The sequence below is a fragment of the Ovis canadensis genome, chromosome 3 (genome assembly GCF_042477335.2).
Source record: "Ovis canadensis isolate MfBH-ARS-UI-01 breed Bighorn chromosome 3, ARS-UI_OviCan_v2, whole genome shotgun sequence".
NCBI classification, from domain to species: domain Eukaryota; kingdom Metazoa; phylum Chordata; class Mammalia; order Artiodactyla; family Bovidae; genus Ovis; species Ovis canadensis.
In genome coordinates, this window is record NC_091247.1 from 105,439,708 (window position 1) to 105,464,792 (window position 25,085).

The 25,085-nt window shown below is 45.0% G+C and overlaps 1 protein-coding gene across 1 annotated transcript in view; it reads left to right on the forward strand.

Annotated features, from left to right (window-relative positions):
• ACOXL (acyl-CoA oxidase like) overlaps positions 1-25,085 on the forward strand; it is a 366,969-nt gene that overhangs the window by 337,878 nt on the left and 4,006 nt on the right. The window contains exon 18 of the mRNA XM_069583969.1: positions 3,931-4,032. Coding sequence (XP_069440070.1) covers positions 3,931-4,032 — 102 coding nt within the window. The remainder of the gene's footprint in view (positions 1-3,930; positions 4,033-25,085) is intronic.

Here is a 25,085-nt window from a genome sequence, read left to right on the forward strand (position 1 = left end):
CATGAATCGCAGCACGCCAGGCCTCCCTGTCCATCACCACCTCCCGGAGTTCACTCAGACTCACGTCCATCGAGTCCATGATGCCATCCAGCCATCTCATCCTCGGTCGTCCCCTTCTCCTCCTGCCCCCAATCTCTCCCAGCATCAGAGTCTTTTCCAATGAGTCAACTCTTTGCATGAGGTGGCCAAAGTACTGGAGCTTCAGCTTTAGCATCATTACTTCCAAAGAAATTCCAGGATTGATCACCTTCAGAATGGACTGGTTGGATCTCCTTGCAGTCCAAGGGACCCTCAAGAGTCTTCTCCAACACCACAGTTCAAACACATCAGTTCTTCGGCACTCAGCCTTCTTCACAGTCCAACTCTCACATCCATACATGACCACAGGAAAAACCATAGCCTTGACTAGGCGGACCTTAGTCGGCAAAGTAATGTCTCTGCTTTTGAATATGCTATCTAGGTTGGTCATAACTTTTCTTCCAAGGAGTAAGCATCTTTTAATTTCATGGCTGCAGATGCCATGATCTTCGTTTTCTGAACATTGAGCTTTAAGCCAACTCTTTTGCTCTCCTCTTTCACTTTCATCAGGAGGCTTTTTAGCTCCTCTTCACTTTCTACCATAAGGGTGGTGTCATCTGCATATCTGAGGTTATTGATATTTCTCCCGGCAATCTTGATTCCAGCTTGTGTTTCTTCCAGTCCAGCGTTTCTCATGATGTACTCTGCATACAAGTTAAATAAGCAGGGTGACAATATACAGCCTTGACGTACTCCTTTTCCTATTTGGAACCAGTCTGTTGTTCCATGTCCAGTTCTAACTGTTGCTTCCTGACCTGCATACAGATTTCTCAAGAGGCAGGTCAGGTGGTCTGGTATTCCCATCCCTTTCAGAATTTTCCAGTTTCTTGTGATCCACACAGTCAAAGGCTTTGGCATAGTCAGTAAAGCAGAAATAGATGTTTTTCTGGAACTCTCTTGCTTTTTCCATGACCCAGCGGATGTTGGCAATTTGATCTCTGGTTCCTCTGCCTTTTCTAAAACCAGCTTGAACATCAGGAAGTTCACGGTTCACGTATTGCTGAAGGCTGGCTTGGAGAATGTTGAGCATTACTTTACTAGCGTGTGAGATGCGTGCAGTTGTGCAGTAGTTTGAGCATTCTTTGGCATTGCCTTTCTTTGGGATTGGAATGAAAACTGACCTTTTCCAGTCCTGTGGCCACTGCTGAGTTTTCCAAACTTGCTGGCATATTGAGTGTAGCACTTTCACAGCATCATCTTTCAGGATTTGAAAGAGCTCAACTGGAATTCCATCACCTCCACTAGCTTTGTTCGTAGTGATGCTTTCTAAGGCCCACTTGACTTCACTTTCCAAGATGTCTGGCTCTAGATTATTGATCACATCATCGTGACTATCTGGGTCGTGAAGATCTTTTTTGTACAGTTCCTCAACATTCAAGAAATGAAGATCATGGCATCTGGGCCCATCGCTTCATGGCAAATAGATGAGGAAACAATGGAAACAGTGACAGACTTTATTTTCTTTGGCTCCAAATCACTACAGATGGTGATTGCAGCCATGAAATTAAAAGACACTTACTTCTTGGAAGAAAAGCTATGACAAACCTAGACAGCATATTAAAAAGCAGAGACATTACTTTGCCAACAAAGGTCTATCTAGTCAAACCTATGGTTTTTCCAGTAGTCATGTATGGATGTGAGAGTTGGACCATAAAGAAGGTTGAGCACTGAAGAATTAATGCTTTTGCACTGTGGTGTTGGAGAAGACTCTTGAGAGTCCCTTGGACAGCAAGGAGATCAAATCAGTCCATCCTAAAGGAGATCAATCCTGATTATTCATTGGAAGGACTGATGTTGAAGCTGAAGCTCAATACTTTGGCCACCTGATGCAAAGAGCTGACTCATTGGAAAAGACCGTGATGCTGGGAAAGATTGAAGATGGGAAGAGAAGGGGACAAGAGAGAATGAAATGGTTGGATGGCATCACTGACTCAATGGACTTGAGTTTGAGCAATCTTCGAGAGTTGGCGATGAACAGGGAAGCCTGGCGTGCTGCAGTCCATGGGGTCCCAAAGAGTCGGATAGGACTGAGTGACTGAACTGACCTTACATCAGGGGAAGGAATTCTTGCCCTCTGGATCCAGTTAGGGTCTGAGAACAGGAAGCCTCACCTAGAGATCAGAGACAGGGAGAAGAATAAGGTGGAATATCCCTGCCCCTTGCCTGCCTTCTTGTGAGATCACCTTGGGGTTTCCGTGCTCCTTGATGAAGGTCACGGCTCCTCTGAAGGTGTCACTGAATAGAGTTCTCTCTTCCAGGATCCAGTAGTCCCTCCCTGCTCTCTTCCCTCCCAACCTAGAGGCAGTAACAGCTGAACTTCACAGAAATACAGAAAGTGGGAAACAGATGTGGGTAGAGATAAAACAAGACTGGCCACGAGTGAGTAACTATTAAAGCTGGATGACATGAACATGGAGGTGCTTTATACTATTGTCTCTCAGTTCAGATCAGTTCAGTCACTCAGTCGTGTCCGACTCTTTGCGACCCTATGAACCGCAGCATGCCAGGCCTCCCTGTCCATCACCAGCTCCTGGAGTCTACCCAAACCCGTGTCCTTCGAGTTGGTAGTGCCATCCAGCCATCTCATCCTCTGTCGTCCCCTTCTCCCCCTGCCCCCACTCTACTTTTGTATAATTTTGGAATTATTAAATGTGAAAAGTTAAAAGGACAGTTAATTCAGAAGCTACTTGCCGGAACTTCCATGCGGTCCATTGGCTGACTCTGTGCACCCAGTGCAGGGGCCACAGGTTTGATCCCTGGTTGGGGAAGATCCCACATGCTGCATGGTGTGGCCAAGTAAAATAAAATAAAATAATTACCTGCTGATACAGTAAAACTCATCTATTATTGCCGGATGCCACTGATACCATGAAGGAGGTCTGTGTGAAGCTTTCAGAAACATGATAGAAAAAATATACTGAAATAAAATGCAAATGAGGAGTGCTATTTTTATGAAGGTTGAATCAAACAGCATATTCAATGAAAAATATCAAGATGATATTATTCAGAATGTGTGTTTAGAGTATTCTTTCATGGATCAAGAAAAAAGCAAACAGATACATTACATTTATCTTTTAAAATATGTTGTGAGTGGACCTTGCTTCTATACCTAGAGAAGGGAATGGCTACCCACTCCAGTATCCTTGCCTGGAGAATTCCATGGAGAGAGGCTACAGTTCATGGGATCACAGAGTTGGACACAACTGAGTGACTAACACTTGCTTCTAAGTAACCTGGGATAGGAAAGAATTAGAGATTACAGATGAAGCAAGACTGGCTGTGAGCTTATATTTGTTGAACTGGGAGGATGGAGACATGGAAGCTGATTACACTATTTTTTAATAATTTTATCTATGCTTCAAATATCTCCATAGAGTGGTTTCAAAACATAAAACATAAACTGCATGTCCAGAATGTGACCATTTTCAGACTTAGAGAGTGAATTTATGGTTACTAGGGAGAAACATTGGGTGGGAGGGATAGAGTGGGAGTTTGGGACGGACAGGCACACACTGCTATCTTTAAAACAGATAACCAACGAGGACCTGTATAGCACAGGAAATTAGACTCAGTATTCTGTAAGAGCATAAATAGGAAAGGAGTTTGAAAAAGAATGGATATTTGTTTAGGCATAACTGAATCACTTGGTTATATATCTGTAACTAACACATCAATGTTAATCAATTATATCCCATAGAAAATAAAAATTTTTTAAATGTGACCATTTTACATTAAGTATGTATTAGCTTTTCTGATTTTAGAAAGTATATTATGTTCTTTCTCATTCACTTCCTTAGATTCTGCAATTTCTAACATATTCTTCCATTTCTTTCCTCCCCCCACAACCCTTAGTTTTGTCTGCTATATGGAACCAAGCTTGTGTTCCAGGAGCGAGCGTGGTATCTGGAACATAAATATTTGACTCCCATGACCAGCATGAGGATTAGGCGTCAGGTAAGAATCCCCCCGGGGTGCAGAAGAAACCCTTCATACCTCAGCTGTCGGCTCTTTGCTTTTTTAGAAAACACTCCTGCCAATCTTTTGTTGATGGTTTCCACTCATGAATTTTTATGCCTCTGGGATTTCGCATATGTGTTTTCATTGCCTACCGTGATCATATTACACTTCAGAGTTTAAGTGACAAGGAAGTGATTCACAGTTTTTTCTTTTTTAAAAAGTTTTTAATTGAAGGATAATTGCTCTACAATGTTGTATTCATTTCTGCTGAACAACAACATGAGTCAGCTGTAAGTGTACATATATCTCCTCTTTCTTGAGCCTCCCTCCCACTGTTGGATGAACTTCTAATGTGTAATGGATAGGAGGGAATCGAAAGTGTTGTAAAAAGATTAAAAAGAGGTATGAAATCATTTTCATTTTCTTACTTCTTACCAAAGCCTAGTAAGTCACTCTTTATATTTGGAAAAAAGACCTGGTGGTATTTTGTCAGTAGTTGCAATTGGAATTCAGTATGACAACCACAGAGCACCTGAAAATGAAGATAAAGCCAGCAAATCATCCCCAAGATGCTGCTCTAGAAAAAGGCCATGAAACAAGCATAATCAGCCAGAAGCATTTTCTGGATTTCCCCTTTCTTCCAGGCCCCTCATTGCTGCTGCTGCTGCTAAGTCACTTCAGTCGTGGCCGACTCTGTGCAACCCCAGAGATGGCAGCCCGCCAGGCTCCCCCATCCCTGGGATTCTCCAGGCAAGAGTAGCGGAGTGGGGTGCCATTGCCTTCTCTGAGGCCCCCTGTTAGACGCTGAAAAATACACACAAGTATATTGTCAGTCTCTGTATTCAAGGGAACCTATTATAGCTGGGGACACAAAACTGCCTTTATTAACACAAATAACACAAGAAAATGGAGCTCTTTAATGAACTTGACCACAAGAATAATTTGAGTTCACTGGACACTTAGGAGTTAATGGGCTTTCCTGGGGGCTCAGACAGTATAAAGAATCTGCCTGTATACAGAAGACCGGGGTTTGATCCCTGGGGTTGGGAAAATCCCCTGGAGAAGGGAATGGTAACCCACTCCAGTACTCTTGCCTGGAGAATATCATGGACAGAGGAACCTGGTGGGCTACAGACCATGGGGTTGCAAAGAGTGGGACACAACTGAGAGGCTAACACTAGGAATTAATGGTGTTCTTTGCTCAGCCTTGAAGAGGGGAAAATTCACAGTGGAGGGAGAGATTCAAATGGGGAGGAAGAAATGCAAGTGAACCTTCAGATGGGGTTGTTGTTGTTGCTCAGGTTGCTCAGTCATGTCCGACTCTGCAACCCCATGGATTGCAGCATGCCAGGCCTCCTTGTCCATCACCAACTTCTGGAGCTTACTCAAACTCACGTCCATTGTGTTGGCGATGCCATGCAGCCATCTCATCCTCTGTTGTCCTCCTCTCCTCCCGCCTTCAATCTTTCCCAGCATCAGGGTCTTTTCCAAAGAGTCAGCTCTTTGCATCAGGTGGCCAAAGTATTGAGCTTCAGCTTCAACATCAGTCCTTCCAATGAATAATCAGGATTGATCTCCTTTAGGATGGACTGATTAGATCTCCTTGCTGTCCAAGGGACTCTCAAGAGTCTTCTCCAACACCACAGTGCAAAAGCATTAATTCTTCAGTGCTCAACCTTCTTTATGGTCCAACTCTCACATCCATACATGACTACTGGAAAAACCATAGGTTTGACTAGATAGACCTTTGTTGGCAAAGTAATGTCTCTGCTTTTTAATATGCTGTCTAGGTTTGTCATAGCTTTTCTTCCAAGAAGTAAGTGTCTTTTCATTTCATGGCTGCAGTCACCATCTGTAGTGATTTGGAGCCAAAGAAAATAAAGTCTGTCGCTGTTTCCATTGTTTCCTCATCTACTTGCCATGAAGGGATGGGCCCAGATGCCATGATCCTCATTTTCTGAATGTTGAGTTTTAAGCCAGCTTTTTCACTCTCCTCTTTCTCTTTCATCAAGAGGCTCTTTAGGTCCTCTTTGCTTTCTGCCATAAGGCTGGTGTCATCTACATATCTGAGTTATTGATATTTCTCCCAGCAATCTTGGTTCCAGCTTGTGCTTCATCCAACCTGGCATTTCGCATGATGTATTCTGCATATAAGTTGAATAAGCAAGGTGACAATATGCAGCCTTGACATACTCCCTTCCCAATTTGGAACCAGTCCATTGTTCCATGTCCAGTTGTAACTGTTGCTTCTTGACCTGTGCACAGATTTCTCAGGAGGCAGGTAAGGTGGTCTGGTATTCTCATCTCTTGAAGAATTTCCCACAATTGTTTTGTGATCCACCCAGTCAAAGCTTAGTCAGTGAAGCAAAAGTAGATGTTTTTCTAGAATTCTCTTGCTTTTTCTATGATCCAGTGGATGTTGACAATTTAATCTCTGGTTCCTCTGCCTTTTCTAAATCCAGCTTGAACATCTGGAGGTTCTCAGTTCAGGTACTGTTGAAGCCTGGCTTGGAGAATTTTGAGTGTTACTTTGCTAGCGTGAGAGATGAGAGCAATTGTGCTGTAGTTTAAACATTCTTTGGCATTGCCTTTCTTTGGGATTGGAATGAAAAGTGAGCTTTTCCAGTCTTATGGCCACTGCTGAGTTTTCCAAATTTGCTGGCATATTGAGTAAAGCACTGCCTGGGGTTGTTGAAGTGAGCAAAATCATAAAAATGGGAGTACTTAGGGCAGATGAATTGAAGTCCAGTTTAACTGAAGTCTCAAGCAATAGAAAAACGTGGGGATATGTCCAAGGGATGTGGGAAAGAGCCTACTGAAAGAGCTCCCAGGGGCCAAAGCTGCAACACTTAGAGCAAGAAAATAGATAGTGTAGTTTTGGATTATAACCCAAAGTATAAAGTAACTAAACACAAGCCAGTAATCATGTAAGCAAATAGTTAAACAAGTAATATAAATGGGAAAAAGAGATAAAGTAAAAGTGTTAGTCACTCAGTCATGTCTGACTCTTTGTGGCCTCATGGACTGTAGCCTGCCAGGCTCCTCTGTCCACAGGATTCTCCAGGCAAGAAGTAGAGTGGGTCTCCATGCCCTCCTCCAGGGGATCTTCCCGACCCAGGGATCGAACCTCAGTCTCCTGCATTGCAGGTGGACTCTTTACCTTCTGAGCCACCAGGGAAGCCCCAAGTCTTCCTTAAAGAATTCCAAATGATAGTGGCCCCTTCCGCAGCTTCATTTTCCTTCCCTTGATAGTGAGTTGGACTTAGAAACTTCCTTCGATTTTAAAGAATCAAGTTTGGAAATGGAAAAGAGTTTCTTTACAGTGGAGAAATCCGTAGATCCCACGTTAACCACGTGATTAGGGTTAATATCATCAGTAGTAAGTCATGTTGGTGATGGGGACCTCTGATACGATAGGATGAGAAGAGCACTTCTCTCTTGCCAGAACCCACGGCCCCAGTCCAGTCATGAAAAAACATGTCACACAAAACCAAACTGAGGGATGGTCCACACAGAACCAGACTGGTGCTCTTCAAACTGTCAGTCGGTGAAACACAAGGAGGGGCTGAGAAAGCATCTGCAGCCAGACGAAGAAGGAGCCGTGGTGAGTGAATGCAGTGTGGCACCTGGATGGCGTCCTAGGACAGGAGGAGGATGTTCATAGAAAAACTGATAAATCTGAATAAAGGCTGCATTAGTTAACTCTTGTTGTTTAGTCGCTAAGTCCTGTCTGACTCTTTTGGGACCCCATGGACTATATCCCGTCAGGCTTCTCTGTCCATGGAATTTCCCAGGCAAGAATGCTGGAGTGGGTTGCCATTTCCTTCTCCAGGGGAGCTTCCTGACCCAGGGCTCGAACCTGTGTCTCTTGTATCTCCTTCATTGGCAGGCAGATTCTTTACCCCTGGCGCCACCTGGGCTATAGTCCACGGGGTTGCAAAGAGCTGGGCACGACAGAAGTGACTGAGCAGGAGCACTATACTCCAATAAAAATTACTTATTTAAAAAAAAAGAAAAACCGAGCCAACCTCCCAAGCCTTTCCTGGCTGTGATACGTACCTGCTCTCTTTTGTCTGGAGCATCAGTGTTAGCAGAGTTGGTCCACTTTCTTTTTTTTTTTTTTAATTTTAATTTTTACTTTATTTTACTTTACAGTACTGTATTGGGTTTGCCATACATTGACATGAATCCGCCATGGGTGTACATGAGTTCCCAATCCTGAAGCCCCCTCCCACCTCCCACCCCATATCATCTCTCTGGGTCATCCCCATGCACCAGCCCCAAGCATCCTGTATCCTGCATCGAACATAGACTGGCAATTCGTTTCTTACATGATAGTATACATGTTTCAGTGCCATTCTCCCAAATCATCCCACCCTCTCCCTCTCCCACAGAGTCTAAAAGTCTGTTCTATACATCTGTGTCTCTTTTGCTGTCTTGCATACAGGGTCATCATTGCCATCTTTCTAAATTCCATATATATGTGTTGGTATACTGTATTGGTGTTTTTCTTTCTGGCTTACTTCACTCTGTATAATCAGCTCCAGTTTCATCCACCTCATTAGAACTGATTCAAATGTATTCTTTTTAATGGCTGAGTAATACTCCACTGTGTATATGTACCACAGCTTTCTTATCCATTCATCTGCTGATGGACATCTAGGTTGCTTCCATGTCCTGGCTATTGTAAACAGTGCTGTGATGAACATTGGGGTACACGCGTCTCTTTCAGTTCTTGTTTCCTCGGTGTGTATGCCCAGCAGTGGGATTGCTGGGTCATATGGCAGTTCTATTTCCAGTTTTTTAAGGAATCTCCACACTGTTCTCCATAGTGGCTGTACTAGTTTGCATTCCCACCAACAGTGTAAGAGGGTTCCCTTTTCTCCACACCCTCTCCAGCATTTATTGCTTGAAGACTTTTGGATCGCAGCCCTTCTGACTGGTGTGAAATGGTCCACTTTCATGAGCCAGTGTAATCCCCTAGTCACATGCTTTCGTGTGAATAGCTGCTAATCCTCTGTAGGGATGGGGAAGCTGAGGCTGATTTGTGATTGGGGTAGTGAGAGGGGAAGGTGAAGCTTCCCAGGCCTGAACTGTAGAATGGGGTGGTTCCACCTTTGTGCCTCATTGAGGGACCTTGGCTCAAAGGCGTCTAGTGATGGTGCCCTCAGGGCTCCATCATAACAAGGCCCTCAGGAAAAGAGCTCTGCACTTGCCATTAAGTACTTAAGTGTCTGGAACAATTGTGTGCTTTGTTCATGGAAAACTTAGTGTCCGGGCCTTATCCCATTTCAGTTTTCATTAACCTCGATGCTTGTACTAATTTTGCTTTAGATAATTATCAGCATTAAGGAGGAACTACCAGCTAACTCTCATTTTCAGGAGGGAAAATCTTCCAAAATAAGTTACCAATCGTGTATCTCCGCTAAAACCAACTTCATGTTGCTTAAAAACAGATGAAACGCAACGAAAACTTCAGCTTTATAAAATGACGAAGTTTTGTGTGTATGTTTTCCCGAATACAGGTGTCTGTGTCTTCTTTTTTATTATTATTAATTTTTTAATTTTAAAAGCACTTTTAATTGAAAGATCATTGTTTTACAATATTGTGTTGGTTTCTGCCGTACAGCAACAAGACTCAGCCATAGGCAGACATACTTCCCCTCCCGCCTGAACCTGCCTCCCATCCCACCCCTCCAGGCTGTCACAGAGCCCCAGTTTGCGCTCTTTGAGCAGACTCCCCCTGGCTGTCTGTTTTGCACGCGGTAGAGTGTATGTTCTCACCCTACTCTTTCCGCTCATCTCACCCTGCTCTCTCTGCTCGTCCTACCCTCTCCTTTCCCCCTGTATCCGCAAGTCTGTTCTCTATGTCTGCGTCTCCGTTGTTGTTGTTTAGTCGCTAAGTCGTTCCGACTCTGCAACCCCATGGATTGTAGCCGGCCGGGTTCTTCTGTCCATGGGATTTCCCAGGCAAGAATCCTGGAGTGGGTTTCCAGATACTTCTTCAGGGGATCTTCCTGACCCAGGGATCAAACCTGGGTCTCCTGCTTGGCAGGCAGTTTCTTTACCACTGAGCATTGCTGCCCTGCACAAAGGTTCATCAGTACCATCTTTCTAGATTGCATATATATGCATTAATATGCAATATTTATTTTTCTCTTTCTGACTTCCTTCACTCTGTAAAATGATGTATTTTAATAGAAAGGAATATTTGGCCTTGAGCCCTCCACCTTATTTTACACCAGCCCTTAAAGGAAACTAAGTTTTCGAGCTGGCTCGTGTTTCTCTTTGGAGTGTTTGCTCCCTAAACTCCCAGGCACAGCAGTCTTGCTCTGTCCGAGCCCACTGGTTTGGGAACAGTGGCTCTTGCTGATGTTCAGAGAAGCATGTACGTGGACGTGTGGTCAGCTCTCACTCGGAAATCCTCGTGGGAGGAAGCGTTTCAGTCTGTGTGGGTCGAGAGAACCACAACCCAGCTGTGGCCTGCAGATCAAAAAAGACACTATTCAACATGGTGAAAATAATACTTACAAAAATGTTGAATCAGGTTATGCTTCCTGCCCTGAGCCCAAATCATGGAACCGTGTGAGAAAGGGGGTTTTAAGGGACCTTCAGGGAAGTGAGGGTGGGCTGTGTAACTCAGCACAGCAATGAGGAGGGGCACTCCTCTCCACCTCCCAGAGGGCACAGGAGGCTGCCTGTAAGGGAAACCCAGCTAAAAACCCAAAACTCATTCAGGAAGAAAGAAAATAAATACTGATCATGACCGCAGCCAAGCAGTCGTGACATCTCCACAGCATTTGATCACACGGTACCCACAGCTGTTACGCCTTCACCCAGATGTTGCCTTGATGGCCGGCTTGAGTCCTGCCCAACCATTTCCTTCCTAAGTGCCCTGTTCCTGTTAGAGCAGCGGATGACTGGCCCCTCTTCCCACCCGAGTCCTTCTCTCATGCCTCCAGACCGATCATTTGCATTTTGGTGTGTTAGGGTGAAACCCAGATTACCAGCACCAGCCCAAGTCATGTTCTGTACCCTCAACAGCAAGTGACACAGAGGTGGACCCAGCACTTAACAGCCTTAGTCTACCCCAGTAAAAGGAATCTTTCTTTCCCTCCTGGCATGAGAACTGCTGGGATACTCAGCCACAGCAGGGGGGCAGGGGGAGCCTGTTGATGGCAAGTGATCTTGGCTCTTCTGCTATACTTGCTCAAGTCTAAAACAACCATTAAGATTTGGGTCTTAGGCTCAGTTTAGTCCATCAGATAGCTGCATGCGCACATGTTCAGTCACTTCAGTCATGTCCAGCTCTGTGTGATCCCTGGGCGATAGCCTGCCACGCTTCGCTGTCCGTGGCATTGTCCCAGACAAGAATACTACAGTGGGTCGGGAACCCAGGAATCAAACCCACGTACCCCCAGGGTCCTGCACTGGCAGGCCAGTTCTTTACTGGGCTTCCCAGCTGGATCATTAAGGAGGAAAAACATCCAAGCCTGTTGACTGACAGATTTAGGTAGCTCTGAGTTGATGAAGTAGCCCTGAGTTGAAGCCACTAACACATCAATTTATTCTTAGGAAATGAGCTTGGAGTAAGAATGTGCAGAGTGGCAGATACCAAACCCCAAACTAGGATGCCACTTGGCTCCTTCGAATTTAGAGGGTGGATGCTCCTTATTTACTATTTTGAACTATGTGCAAAATATAAATGCACAGTTGTTGCCCTGTGCCATAAAGACTTGGAGTGAAAGAGAGAAAACGGGAAGAAAAACTTGGAGGAGAGTTCCAAGATGGAAAGGTAGTTTTGGGATATTAACCCTTCTCCCTACTTCAAGAGCAGGTACCCTGTGCTCATACCCCTGAGGCTTAGAAACAGTGCGCTTCTCTTCCTACCAACAGCGTTGGCTGTCTTCCATGCTGCATTAACTGTTTCTCATTTAAATGGCCGTGCAGATTTCCTATCCTTCTATTTCCATTTCTCCAAACACCTGGATCAAGGCAGCTTAACAAATGTTCAGATATTGGAACCAAATGCAACATGAACTGAGACTTTAGGCAAAGGGTATTGCAAACATTCACTGGATTGGGAAAGGGAGGAAGACTTTCTCTGTCCCTTGGCTTCACCTACAGATTCTCTCTCTCTCTCTCTCTCTCTCTCTTTTGTTTTTGTACGGAACTTGGGAAAAGATCTCTGGTTCCCCCATCCCCATTCCACCCACCTAGTAAGGTCTCTCTAACTTGGCTGCAAGTCAGTGATGAGGTTTTGAGAACACTTGGCTGTGTCCTCCAGGCTGAGTGGAGAAGCTGGTATGAACAGAAGCCACAAATACCCGTTCCATCAGAGTGGGGAGGGATGGTTCCTGATGGTGAGTCCTTGGTCAAGGAGCCAGGGTGTCATTGAAATGATATCACAATGGAGTGGTTTTATAGGGAATGCAATTACATCAATTTTAAAATCTACTTTGGTTTGAAAATACCCCCAGAACTGGCTTTAACTTCCCTTTTACCACTGTAAGACCACTGATTCACCTCCAGGAGATGACAAGATCCAAAATATTGATGTATCCTGGTCTAGCCTCTATTTCCAGAGCCCAAAACTCTCAAACTAAACAGATAAAAAACATATCAGTCTTAACAGAGTCCACTAAGACAGGGAGAAAACTCTCTTTTCCTTCCCCCTTCCCTTTATCTCTTCAGTGGCATAAAATACACTGTTGAACCTATCAATGCAGGCCATTCAAACAGGGGTTAAGAAAATACAAGTGGGATGTATTTCTTCAGTTTGGCCAGTAAAACAGACCCTGAGGTCACCACCTCTGCAACCTGGGTTCTGCATGGCAGCCATCTGGTCGACTCTCGTGCTACGCCTCACAGTACTGCTTTGTATATCTGGGAGAGCCATGCTCATTCTGTTTCACTCACTGAAGGATGACTTGTTATAACCACAGGGGAGAGTAACTTGTTTTGCTGAGCTCCAGCCTCTGAGTTTTTCTAGCAGTTGCATTATCCTGGGCTCCTTGGAGAGACGCCTGAGTACTGGCTGATTGGAGTGTCCTTCTCCATGAATATTTGAGGTCATCCCCTCACTCCTGCATGCCCAGTGAAAGTTTCCTATTGGTGAGATCTGTTCCTAAGAGTAGCTGTGTTACATTTTAAAAAGACCTTCCAGAAGGTAGAATTCAATTGAGTCAAACAGATGGGGCAGACCCGAGTCACAGTTAAGGAGAAGGTGGGTTTTATTATGATTTCATAATAACAAAATTTAAATGAATTACTGACCTGGAAATAGAAATGATGCCCAGTGTATCCACTTTGGAGGAAATTAATAGTCTAGCTAGAAATCAATACTTCTAGCAAAATAACATGTGTAATTTTTCTTTGTCTGATGGGAAATTGCCCTTTTCCTTTAATTTTAGAGACTAGATACTGCTGGGTCTTGTTCCACTTCTTCCTTCCTCTGGATAAGTCAAAGTCCTTGGTACTCAGTAAACCACACAAAGCCAGCTAGGAGGGATATCCCCGTTTTGAGGGACAGAGAAGGGACAGAACTCGCTTGTCAGCACCCGTCGGTCTACAGAACACCGAAATCCCTCAGGCTCCTCCTTCCCTGGACAGCTGGTCATTCGCATCACAGATTAATGCCTCAGACCGACAGGTATTAATTCTGCTCACCACATCGGCTGCTGCTGAGACAGCGTGAGAAACACCAGGCAGCTCGAGTCGGGGTGACTTTAGGCAAGGCCTCTTGGAGTAGAGTTTTCTCTTTCCTAATCTAGGTATGGCTACAGGAGTGTGTTTGTGAAAATCCAGTAAACTGGTTGCTGTTGTTTAGTTGCTCAGTCATGTCCGACTCTTTTGTGACCTCATGGACTGTAGCCCACCAGGCTCCTCTGTCCAGGGATTTCCCAGGCACAGATACTGGACTGGGTTGTGATTTCCTTCTCCAGGGGATCTTACGGGCCCAGGGATCAAACCCACACCTCTTATGTTTCCTGCATTGGCAAGTAGGTTCTATACTACTAGTGCCACCTGGGAAGCCCAAGTACGTATAATGACTGTTTAGAAAACAATTTGCTGATTCTAATAACTGGTCTGCTTTTACCAATTGTGCTTTCTCTGGATTTGGGGTTTTATCTATATATATAAAATTTTATATATATCTTAATTTGTTTATTTTTAGTTGGAGGGTAATTGCTTTACAATATTGTGTCGCTTTCTGCCATACATCAGCGTGAATCAGTCATAGGTATATATATGTCTCCTCCCTCTTGAGCATCCCTCCCGCTCCATCCCATCCCTCTAGGTTGTTACAGAGTGCTGGGTTTGAGCTCCCTACTCATAGAGCCAATTCCCACCGGCTTTCTCTTTTGCATGTGATAACGTATACGCTTCTGTGCTGCCCTCTCCATTCATCTCCCCTCTGCTTCCCCCACTGTGTCCACAGTCTGCTCTCCATGTCTGTGTCTTCATTGCTGCCCTGCAGATATTACTCAGCCATAAAAAAAGAACACATTTGAGTCAGTTATAATGAGATGGAACCTAATTTACAGAGTGAAATCAGTCAGAAAGAGAAAAACAAATATCGTATATTAATGCATGTATATGGAATCTAGAAAGATGGTACTGATAATTCTATTTAGGGTTGTATTTTCCAGCTTCTTTGCGGATCCTATACCTTTTTATTATATTCCAGACATGATGTATAATAGATTTTATGTTCTCTTGTGTATTTCCTTTTCCTTTGCCTAGCGGAGAAGGCGATGGCACCCCACTCCAGTACTCTTGCCTGGAAAATCCCGTGGATGGAGGAGCCTGGTGGGCTGCAGTCCTGCTGCCGCTAAGTCGCTTCAGTCGTGTCCGACTCTGTGCGACCCCATAGACGACAGCCCACCAGGCTCCCCCGTCCCTGAGACTCTCCAGGCAAGAACACTGGAGTGGACTGCCATCACGGGGTCGCTAAGAGTCAGACATGACTGAGCGACTTCACTTTCACTCTTCACTTTCATGCATTGGAGAAGGAAATGGCAACCCACTCCAGTGTTCTTGCCTGGAGAATCCCAGGGACGGGGGAGCCTGGTGGGCTGCCGTCTATGGGGTCTCACAGAGTCGGACACGACTGAAGTGACTTAGCAGCAGCAGCAGCAGTGGTTAGGGTGGGAGACTGATCCCTAGGATTCCACCTAGAGTCAAGTTGAGCAGAAGCTGCTTTAATTAGATTGAGGTCACTGTGCCTAGCCCAACCCCCACCACATTCCCATACTATCTTTTGATCTTAGCAGCAGCTGAGTTGGAAGGATGTTGAACAGCGTCTCAGAAATCTTTGATTAAACGTTGGGTTCAACTTATGGTTGTCACCATGAGAGCTAAGTTCTCTTGAATCTTTTTACATCTTAACTAGAAGTCCTCCCAAATTGCTTCTGAAATCCTTTGGCTGATGAAATCCAAAATTCCAGGACTCATGGACACAGAATTTCTGCATAATAACTTTGGACTCTTGCTGTATATTTAGCTCCGGCAGTTTGTGGAGCTTCCGCTTCTTGAAAAAACAAAATTAGTCTGAATGAAAATTATTCCTTCTTGGGTATGTTCACACTTCTTTGTGTCTGTACTTACAAATTAAAGCTGATTTAAATGCCATAATCTCATGTATGAAAACGTGTGAAGCTAATAGTGAAGTTTTATTTTAACCACCTAATTTAATATTCTTTCTCGTTTCATGTAAATGTCTTTGTAGACAGTGCTACCAAGGGCGGCCTTGTGGTTACTTTAATTCCATTGCCAATACTTTTATATGGTTTCCTGTATTCTAAAGGGAAGGCTATATGCACTTGTCTTCTTTTTAAACTTTTCCTCTTATGAATCAGTAGCAGTATGAATAAATGTCAGAAGTTCTTATTAAGTGGTTAAAGTTGATACTTCTGTCTCAGCGTTCTTGATTTAGGTAATGATGATTAAGCAGACTTGGTTTTAGAAAATACCAGAGTTATAAAGAAATTGCTTTTTATTTCTAAGAACACACAGTAATAATCATATTTATAAATACTCTGCCAAACTCACTTGATGTTAACATTGTAGAGGTAAGGAGGTCATCACGTCAGCAGAGTCCCACTCCTTCTCTGAAATGGGCTTTGTCAATAGCACTTAGAAAATAATGGAATTGTGTACTCTTTGGTCGAGAAACATCGCAATAGGAAGAACAACACTATGAAGGTAAATTTGTCTCTCATCTAAATAAACTCTCTAGTTGGGCTAAACAAAGGCACTTTTGTTGTTGTTTGGTAAGGAAGGCGATTTAAGATTCTAACATTTCAGACAATGCTGAATGTTTTTATCAGATGAAGAAGTAATCAGCATAAATAAACTTTACATTGATTTAGGGAAAATATTAAGCTGAAGTCATGATTATTTAATGGAACCACAGAATTTCGTTCCATGCTAATGAAATTTGGCTACAGCAACCATGAGAATATATGTTCTGGGGACTGAAAAGCTAAGGTCTGGTCCCGCCTAGAGGACCTGGCCAGTGGTCATTAGAAACAGGAGCAGCGCTCCCCTTTCCTAGGTCAATTGACAGAGCTAGAAGCAGAGCACACTGCGCAATTACGCTCCATGCAAAGGCTTCAGGTATGTCTCTCTTTAGGTTGATCACCAACCTGGCATTTGGGGCTCAGGTGGCAAATTAGCTGTTACAGGCCTACCACTCTGACTCCTGAGAGAATGTTTGCCTATAGAGGGAGTGAACTCTTCTCTTTTAATTTATTTTTGGCTGGGCTGGGTCTTCATGGCCGTGTGGGCTTTCTGTTGTTGCAGTGAGCCGGGACTGCTCTTCATTGCAGCGTGCGGGCCTTGCGTCGCAGCGGCTTCTGTTATCACAGCGCGCAGGCTCTCGGGCGCGCCAGCTGCATGAGTTGCGGCACCTGGGCTCAGCAGCTGCAGCTCCTGGGCCGTGGCTCTGAAGCACGGTGCAGAGGCTCAGCTGCTTCATGGCATGCGCTCTTGGCCTCCCAGGTGGTGCCAGTGGGAAAGAATCCCCCGGCCAATGCAGACGATGCCAGATGTTCAGTCCCTGGGTCGGGAAGCTCCCCCGGAGAAGGAAATGGCAACCCACTCCAGTATTCTTGCCTGGAGAACCCCATGGACGGAGGAGCCTGGCGGACTACAGTCCATGGGGTTGCAAAGAGTCAGACACGACTGAGCGTCTGAACACTGTTGTTCTTTGAAGGGACTGAACTGTGTTTGGTGGCTTCAGGTGTGGGCCAGAGAAGCAGGAAGGCCTGTGCGAGAAGAGAATCCACAGAGCAAGTGGCCCTCCCTCGGAGAGTCTGTTTTTCCTTTGTATGTATATGTATTTCTCTCTTGGTTAGTTTTATTTGGTTGTGCCGGGTCCTGGTCTCCATACTCGGAACCCTCAGTCTTCGCTGCGATGTGGAGGGTCTTTAGTTGCAGCGTGTGAACTCTTAGTTTTGGCGTGTGCCATGTAGTTCCCTGACCAGGGATTGAACCCAGGCCCCCTGCATTGGGAGCGTGGCGTTTTAGCCACTGGAAAACCAGGGGAGTCCCATTAGAATCTGTTGTTTCTTGAAGACCCTTGTATCTGAGTCTCACCGGCTTGTTTTCTGGACAGCTGAAGCATTGTCCTTCTTGGGAAGAGCCCCAGATCATCAGCCTGGCCCTTTCACGTCATGGTGGCTGGCTCTGAACTCAGTGTCTGCAGTGGCAAAACCCCAGAGCCCCGGGGTTCACCATTACTGCCCTGGTCCCCAGGGGGAATCGGAGCCAGTGTGGCTGGTCAGATCCGTGCTCTCCACGTTGGACACATATGGAACATGGGCTCTGACTTAGAGAGAAGCAGCACGGGTCTTGTGCTTGCTGCCATGGTGGAGGCATTTCCTCAGAGCAATACCTCTGCCCTCCAGGCTCTGGAAACAGTGAGGTATGGGAGACATTGGGGGAGATAGAGGCAGACCGGAAGCTGTGGAAGCAGAAAGCTCTGGATGAAAACCCTAGTTGTCCCAGTTATGAGGTATATGATCTGGAGCCAAATCCTAGACTCTTTAAGCCTTGGTTTTCTCATTTGTAAAATGGATTGGTGCCTGATAGAGTTTTTGTGAGAACTGAAGGAGACCATTAATATAAAGACCTCGTCTGTCTCCTGGCATATGGTGGGTATTCAGGAAATGGCTGTCCCAGGGAGCAGAGCACAGAACATCCAGGTCACACAGCTGAGCCGCTGCACAATGTTGTTATAAAGATGCTGGAGATGCAGGGAAGCTGCCAAACCAAGGCAGCCAAGTGACTCCTTCTGTATCTCTGCATGCTAAGCCATCTAGGATGGAGTGTGGGAAGCACAGATACTATGTGGGAGACGTGAATCCTGGGCAAAGGCTGGGGGTACCGATCTGTGACTTGTCCACTGGGGACTAGGATTGCACAATGCAAGCGTGGAATAGTAGAAGAGGCTAGAGGCAGACACAGATGCCCAGAGACTCCTGGCAGAATCTGTTATATGTCAAAACAGCAGCGAAGACCATGAATGACAGCCACATAGGGAGACCTCATCTCACCAATCGCTTCAGACTTATTCCTTATCCTATCTTTTACATTAAAAATATTTGTTGATTGTTTTAAGGTTCCCCTTCTTTAAAAGTGTCTGATTCATTTTCTAGTTAATCTAAAATCAAGTCAATTGGAAAAAATGGGGGCAGAAAATTACACAAATAGCCCATCAATATCTAACAATGCCTTGGAAGATAAAGGCTGGCTACTTAGACATTCCTTTTGAAAAGTATGTGTAATTGCTATGTTATAACAAGTATATTTGTGGTTTGGTTTGGTAAGGTTTGAAGTTTCCATTTCTGTGCTTTTACCAGCTATAGTGACTGGTACCAAGAAGGACACTCTTGCAAATCAGCTTTAGGACACACACATGATGTCACTTCACATGAAGTAACAGGTCAGGAAAGGTTATTTGCTCATGGTCACAGGTTGAGAGAGTGGTGGAGTCTTGTTTTATACTTTGGCTGCCTGGTGTACTTTGATAAGAGAATTCCCTGCCACCCCATCACTCCTGATTTCCTAGGCAACAGGGGGTCAGATGCCCACATAGACTTACAACTAGCACCACCTGGGAAGCCCTGTTTTTACCAAATAAATACAAATAAACTGAAAAATAAAATATAGTTTAAAAATAAGATGGATATGTATCCAGTGGGTTTGCTATCCTTCTGTAAAGCAGGTTGTCCTTTGCTTGAGGTCAGCTTTGGCGTGGGGAGGGGGCATTCCGAAGGTGATGGGCGGAACTCCCCCTGGTCATGGCCGCAGTCTTCCAGGTAGCCCAAATCAGAGGGGGTCTCAGAGCACAGCGGGCAGCCATTGCTTGGCCTCGACAAGTAGAGCAGAAGCCTGAACCACGCCGTATCACCTGCCAAGAGCAGCTGTGCACTTCTCCTGTGCCCTAACGTCTTGTTACCGACCCAAGAGTGAGTTCTGGAAGAAGAGTTTGATAGATAATGACGTTTTGCTGCCTGACACTGCCAAACCGCCATCGGAGGAGACCAGTTCCAGCCAGAGATTGAAATAAGAACCAGAATCTCCCAACGTCATGCCCCAGAACGTCCAAGTCTCCGTTGAAAATCAGTCATCAAACCAAGAATAAGGAAGACCTTGAGGATAGTTGATAGATACCAGCACTGAGATGACAGAGATATTAGAATTATTTGATGATTGTAAAGCAGCCATCATAAAATGCAGCAAAGAAATCAAATTTGTAAAGAAGAGCAAATGAAAATTGTGAACTGAATATATATACATACAACAGTCATATATATATAATAGTCATACATCAATATACAGCTAAGAACTCGGTGTTCAGGAAAATTGAACGTGACAGAAAAGCAAATGGAGGGGATCATTAACTAGCTAGTATGTTCTATGTGACAAAGCCAGTCATGCTAAATGCTTTATTTTGATATAAATATATACATGTTTATTACTTAATCCTCACAAAACCCCGAGAGAGACAGATAATATTCCCTTTCTACAGATGCAGAAACTGAGGGTTGGCAAAATGAAATGACCTGTCCAGGTTGTCTCGACTAACATAGCAAGTATTTGAGGATGGCTTTACAGAAGCAACAACACTGTAGCTAAGTGCACAAGACCTGGAAGAGACCCGGTCAAGCTGCGGTGTGTCAGGAGAGGGAGAATGGGAAGGTGGCCCAGTTCCCGAGAGTGGACAGCAGCTGGTGGGAGGCAGGATAAGCTTCCTTGGTGCAAGAAGGAAATGCAGACTGTGCATGGATAGTGCGTGATGAAACTATCATAGTTTTGGGAACTCAATATACTGAGTGCTGCTAAAGGATTCAAGTTCACAATTGGTCATTTTCCCTTAACCTGAGAAGCAGGTGGGTGATTCCAGACTTTGGGGAAGAAGACTGATCGGGGGAAAAAAAAGAGTACTCAGGACTTCCCTGGTGGCTCAGTGGTAAAGAATCAGCCTGTCAATGCAGGAGACATGGGTTCAATCCCCAGTCCAAAATATCCCGCATGATGCAGAGCAACTAAGCCCTGTGCTGCAACTACTGAGCCAATGCTCTGGAGCCTGGGAGCTGCAACTACTGAGCCCGGGAGCTGCAACTACTGAGCCTGCGTACCACAACTACTGAGCCCATGTACCGCAACTACTGAGCCCGGGAGCTGCAACTACTGAGCCTGTGTACCGCAACTACCGAGCCCGGGAGCTGCAACTACTGAGCCTGTGTACCGCAACTACTGAGCCCGGGAGCTGCAACTACTGAGCCCACGTACCACAACTACTGAGCCTGCGTACCGCAACTACTGAGCCTGGGAGCTGCAACTACTGAGCCCGCATACTGCAACTACTGAGCCCGCATACCACAACTACTGAGCCCGTGTACTGCAACTACTGAGCCCACGTACAGCAACTACTGAGCCCACACGCCCTAGCGCCCGTGTTCCACAACAAGAGAAGGCACCTCAGTGAGAAGTCCGTGCACTGCAACTAGAGAGGAGTCCTCGCTCGCCACAACTAGAGAAAAGCCCATGCAGCAACGAAGACCCAGCACAGCCAGAAGTAATAAATAAAATTATTTTGAAAGATACTCACGGAAGGTAACTTTGGGCAGCGAGAATCTATGTGTGTCACTTGCTCGGTCATGTCTGACTCTTTGTGACCCCGTGGACTGTAGCCCGCCAGGCTCCTCTGTCCATGGGATTCTCCAGTCAAGAATACTGGAGTGGGTTGCCATTCCTTTCTCCATGGGATCTTCCCAACTCAGGGATCAAACCTGGGTCTCCTGCATTGCAGGCAGATTCTTTACCATCTGAGCCACTGTGGTAGCCCCGCAAAAATCTAGAGAATGTAATGGAAGTCTGAATTGAAGGGACTACAGAGGAGAGTGGAGGCAGTTCTCACGCCAGATTCCAGGATAAAAATCAATAGAGCAGAGAAAGCCTGGATGACTTTCCATGGGTGATGAAGACAGGCAACAAAAATGAATTGACCCTTCCTTTGATGAGAAATGTTTCAAGTGTGTCTGAGGGATGTATGCTGATACCCTGTTTCATTTAACATTTTCAACAACCATCTGGAGCAGGTTGTTCCTGCTCTGAAATGAAACAATACATCCTGATATTGTTTCACACACACACACACCTGCGCACGCACATCAGGATGAAGGCTTTACACATCTCACAGAGGGGACTCGTAAGAGAAGGCGTCTCTATGCCTGTTTCCCAGGTTGTCACTGTCTAGTTGCCATCACCTCCCAGGTGGAGTCCGGCAATGCCTTGGATGAAAGGCCAATGTGTTGATGTATAGACCCTCTTCTTTAAGGAGAGTGCTCTTTAAAACGGTTTCAAGTGAGAAATATTGAGCATCAGAGAATAAAGAGCAATCCATCTGGATAGAAGTGGCAAGTTATGCATCCAGGTGCCCACGCCTGATTTCACATCCTGTCGTGTCGGCCCCCGACTTTATGTGTAAATGGACAGGTTTGCGTTGAAACTTCCTGGATAGAAGTTTCTTAGAAACCTTTAGAGGCCTTGACGATGGCATTTTGGGGATAAACAGTTGACAAGTTTCTGCTTTCCTGCCTTTTGCACCTTACACTGTGACCTTCACATAATTACCTCACTCCGTCTTCCCATCCACATTCTAGAACAGACAGACTCCAGGCTTTGGAGATGATCGCCTCCTGGCCATCCTTGTTCTTTTGTTCTTTTTAAATGTTTTTTTTTTTTTAAGATTTCTTGATGTGGGCCAAAGTTTTCATTGAATTTGTTGCAATATTGCTTCTGTTTTGTATTTAGTTTTTTAGACCATGAGGCCTGTGGGATCTTAGCTTCCCAACCATGGATCGAACCTGCACCTCCTGCATTGGAAGGTGAGGTCTTAACCACTGGACCACACGGGGATGTCCTGGGCCATCCTTGTTTAAAACAGCTCTGGGAGTCAGGAAATCCTACATTCCTGCTGAAGTAAGGTGATAAAGAGGCACCCATCCATCATACCAGCTGCTTCTGGTTTGGCCCGAGCAGGCCCCATCCATTTCCCTTGACTGATGGCCCAGGAGAACTTAAGCAGTTACAAGACTTGGGATCGCTGGTTGCAAATACTTTCTTTTTTCCCCATCCCGGACACTTGGCTTGTACTGAGGATTTTTGTTGGAGGTTCGGCTTTCCTGGTGACTCAGTAGTTTAAGAATCCACCTGCCAATGCAGGAGATGCAGGTTTGATCCCTGGGTTGCAAAGATACCCTGGGAAATCCCATGGACAGAGGAGCCTGGCAGGCTACAGTCCATGGGGTCGCAAAAGAGTCAAACATGGCTTATCGACTAAAACAACAACAACAGAAACCCCTCACAGAGAAGCTGAAGGAGTGGAGGATGGTTTTAAGGCAGGTTCTGGTGATTTGCCTTCTAAACTACACTAGGGAAGTGGGCTGGATGGTGGCCTGCAGTGAGATCTCCAGCCTGCTATTCAAATTCTCTCCCTCATACCCTACCACTGGATGCTCATTTAGCTTTATTCTTTCAGGACTGATGGTCTATCTTTCCATTAAACCTATCAGCTACACCTATTGTCGTTCAGTCACTAAGTCATGTCTGACTCTTTGGAACCCCAAGGACTGCAGTACAACAGGCTTCCCTGTTCTTCACTATCTCTTGGAGTTTGCGTAAACTCATGTCCATGGAGTTGATGATGCCATCCAACCATCTCATCCTCTGTCATCCCTTCTCTTCCTACCCTCAATCCCAGCATCCGGATCTTTTCAAGTGAGTCAGTTCTTCACATCAGGTGGCCAAAGTATTGGAGCTTCAGCTTCAGCATCAGTCCTTCCAATGAATATTCAGGGTTGATTGCCTTTAGGATTGACTGGTTTGTTCTCCTTGCTGTCCAAGGGACTCTCAAGAGTCTTCTCCAACACCACAGTTCAAAAGTACCTTCTTTATGGTCCAACTCTTACATCTGTACACGACTACTGGAAAATCCATAGCTTTGACTATGTGGACCTTTGTTGGTAAAGTGATGTCTCTGCTTTTAATACAATGTCTGGGTTTGTCATAGCTTTCTTTCCAAGGAGAAAGCATCTTTTAATTTCATGGCTACAGTCACTGTCCACACTGATTCTGGAGCCCAAGAAAATAAAATCTGTCACTGTTTCCCCTTTTTCCCCTTCTATTTGCCATGAAGTGATGGGGCTGGATGCCATGATCTTAATTTTTTGAATGTTGTTGTAAGCCAGCTTTCTTTCAATATCCTCTTTCACCTTCATCAAGAGGCTCTTTAGTTCTACACCTGTCAACTACTTTGTATAATTATAAAATTGTCCTCAGATAACTAAAGTAAGAAGGTAGAAGTGAAGCTGAAGATAACCCCAGTGGATGGAAAGTTGAATTAAATTTTTTGTTTCAGTTGCCTATTGCTGTGTAATATACATCTCTAAAACTTAGTGTCATGAAATAAAAGTTGTTTATTCTTTGCAATTCTCTGGGTAGGCAACCTGGGTTCTAGCATAATTCTTGAGCTAGCCTTTGGTATGATAACTGCAATCCAAGTTTAATAGGACTGAGGGGTCTGAGATGGCCTCACGCACATGTCTAGCTGTGGGTCTGGCTCTTCCCCCACGTGACCACTCATCCTCTGACAAGCTGGGCTGGGCCTCTGCACAGCAAGGGGTCTCAGGGTCCCAAGGGAAGGAGAGTAGAAGTTGGAAGCCTTCTTGAAACCCAGACTCTGGAACACGCAGCGTCACTTTCTCCACATTCTATTGGTCAAAGTAGGTCACAAGGCAGCCCAGGTTTAAGGGCTCTATTTTCAAGGAGGAAAAGGCTCTATCATGGAGCCCAAGCAAGAAACTCGCTAATTAATGGACATTTCAAGTTGGGATAAGGGACTTTACACAAACAGAGAACAGTTTGAGGTCATCTGGTGCTGGGAACAGAGACGGGGATATGGGAAGAGGCAGACAAACCTGCAGAGAGTCTCAGGAATAGCTGGGTGCTACTGTAAGTGCACTGGGTACTTTGAAACTTGGGCATCTGTTCTATAATTAACACCAACACCATAGAAAATACAGTTTGTTTAGAAGACTATAAAGCTTAGTCACTGCCCATCCTAGGCCATCCTGCTCTCCCAGCTGGAATAAAAAAAAAAATGCAAGTTGAGTCAGAGAGAGAAAAAAAACTAATCCACTGCAACCAGGTAGGGGTGGAAAGCAAAAATCAACGTTATAAACCCCCACCTCCAGTACACATATTCACATATCCACATACTGTCCCTCCATTATGGAGTGCTTCCTCTTTCTTTAAAGTAGGTATTTCCAATCCTCCTCACCCTATACTTCAATGCATCTTCCATTCTTGTTTTTTTTTTTTTTTTTTACATTTTGTTGCAGTAGAACTCTTACTTACAGCTTATGGGATCTAGTTGGCCACTGGACCACCAAGGAAGTCCCAGATTTTATGTTCTTATTTTTAGACCAATACTTCCCCTGCTTTTGGCCTGTCCTTTTAAAAAATTTCTGCAAGAA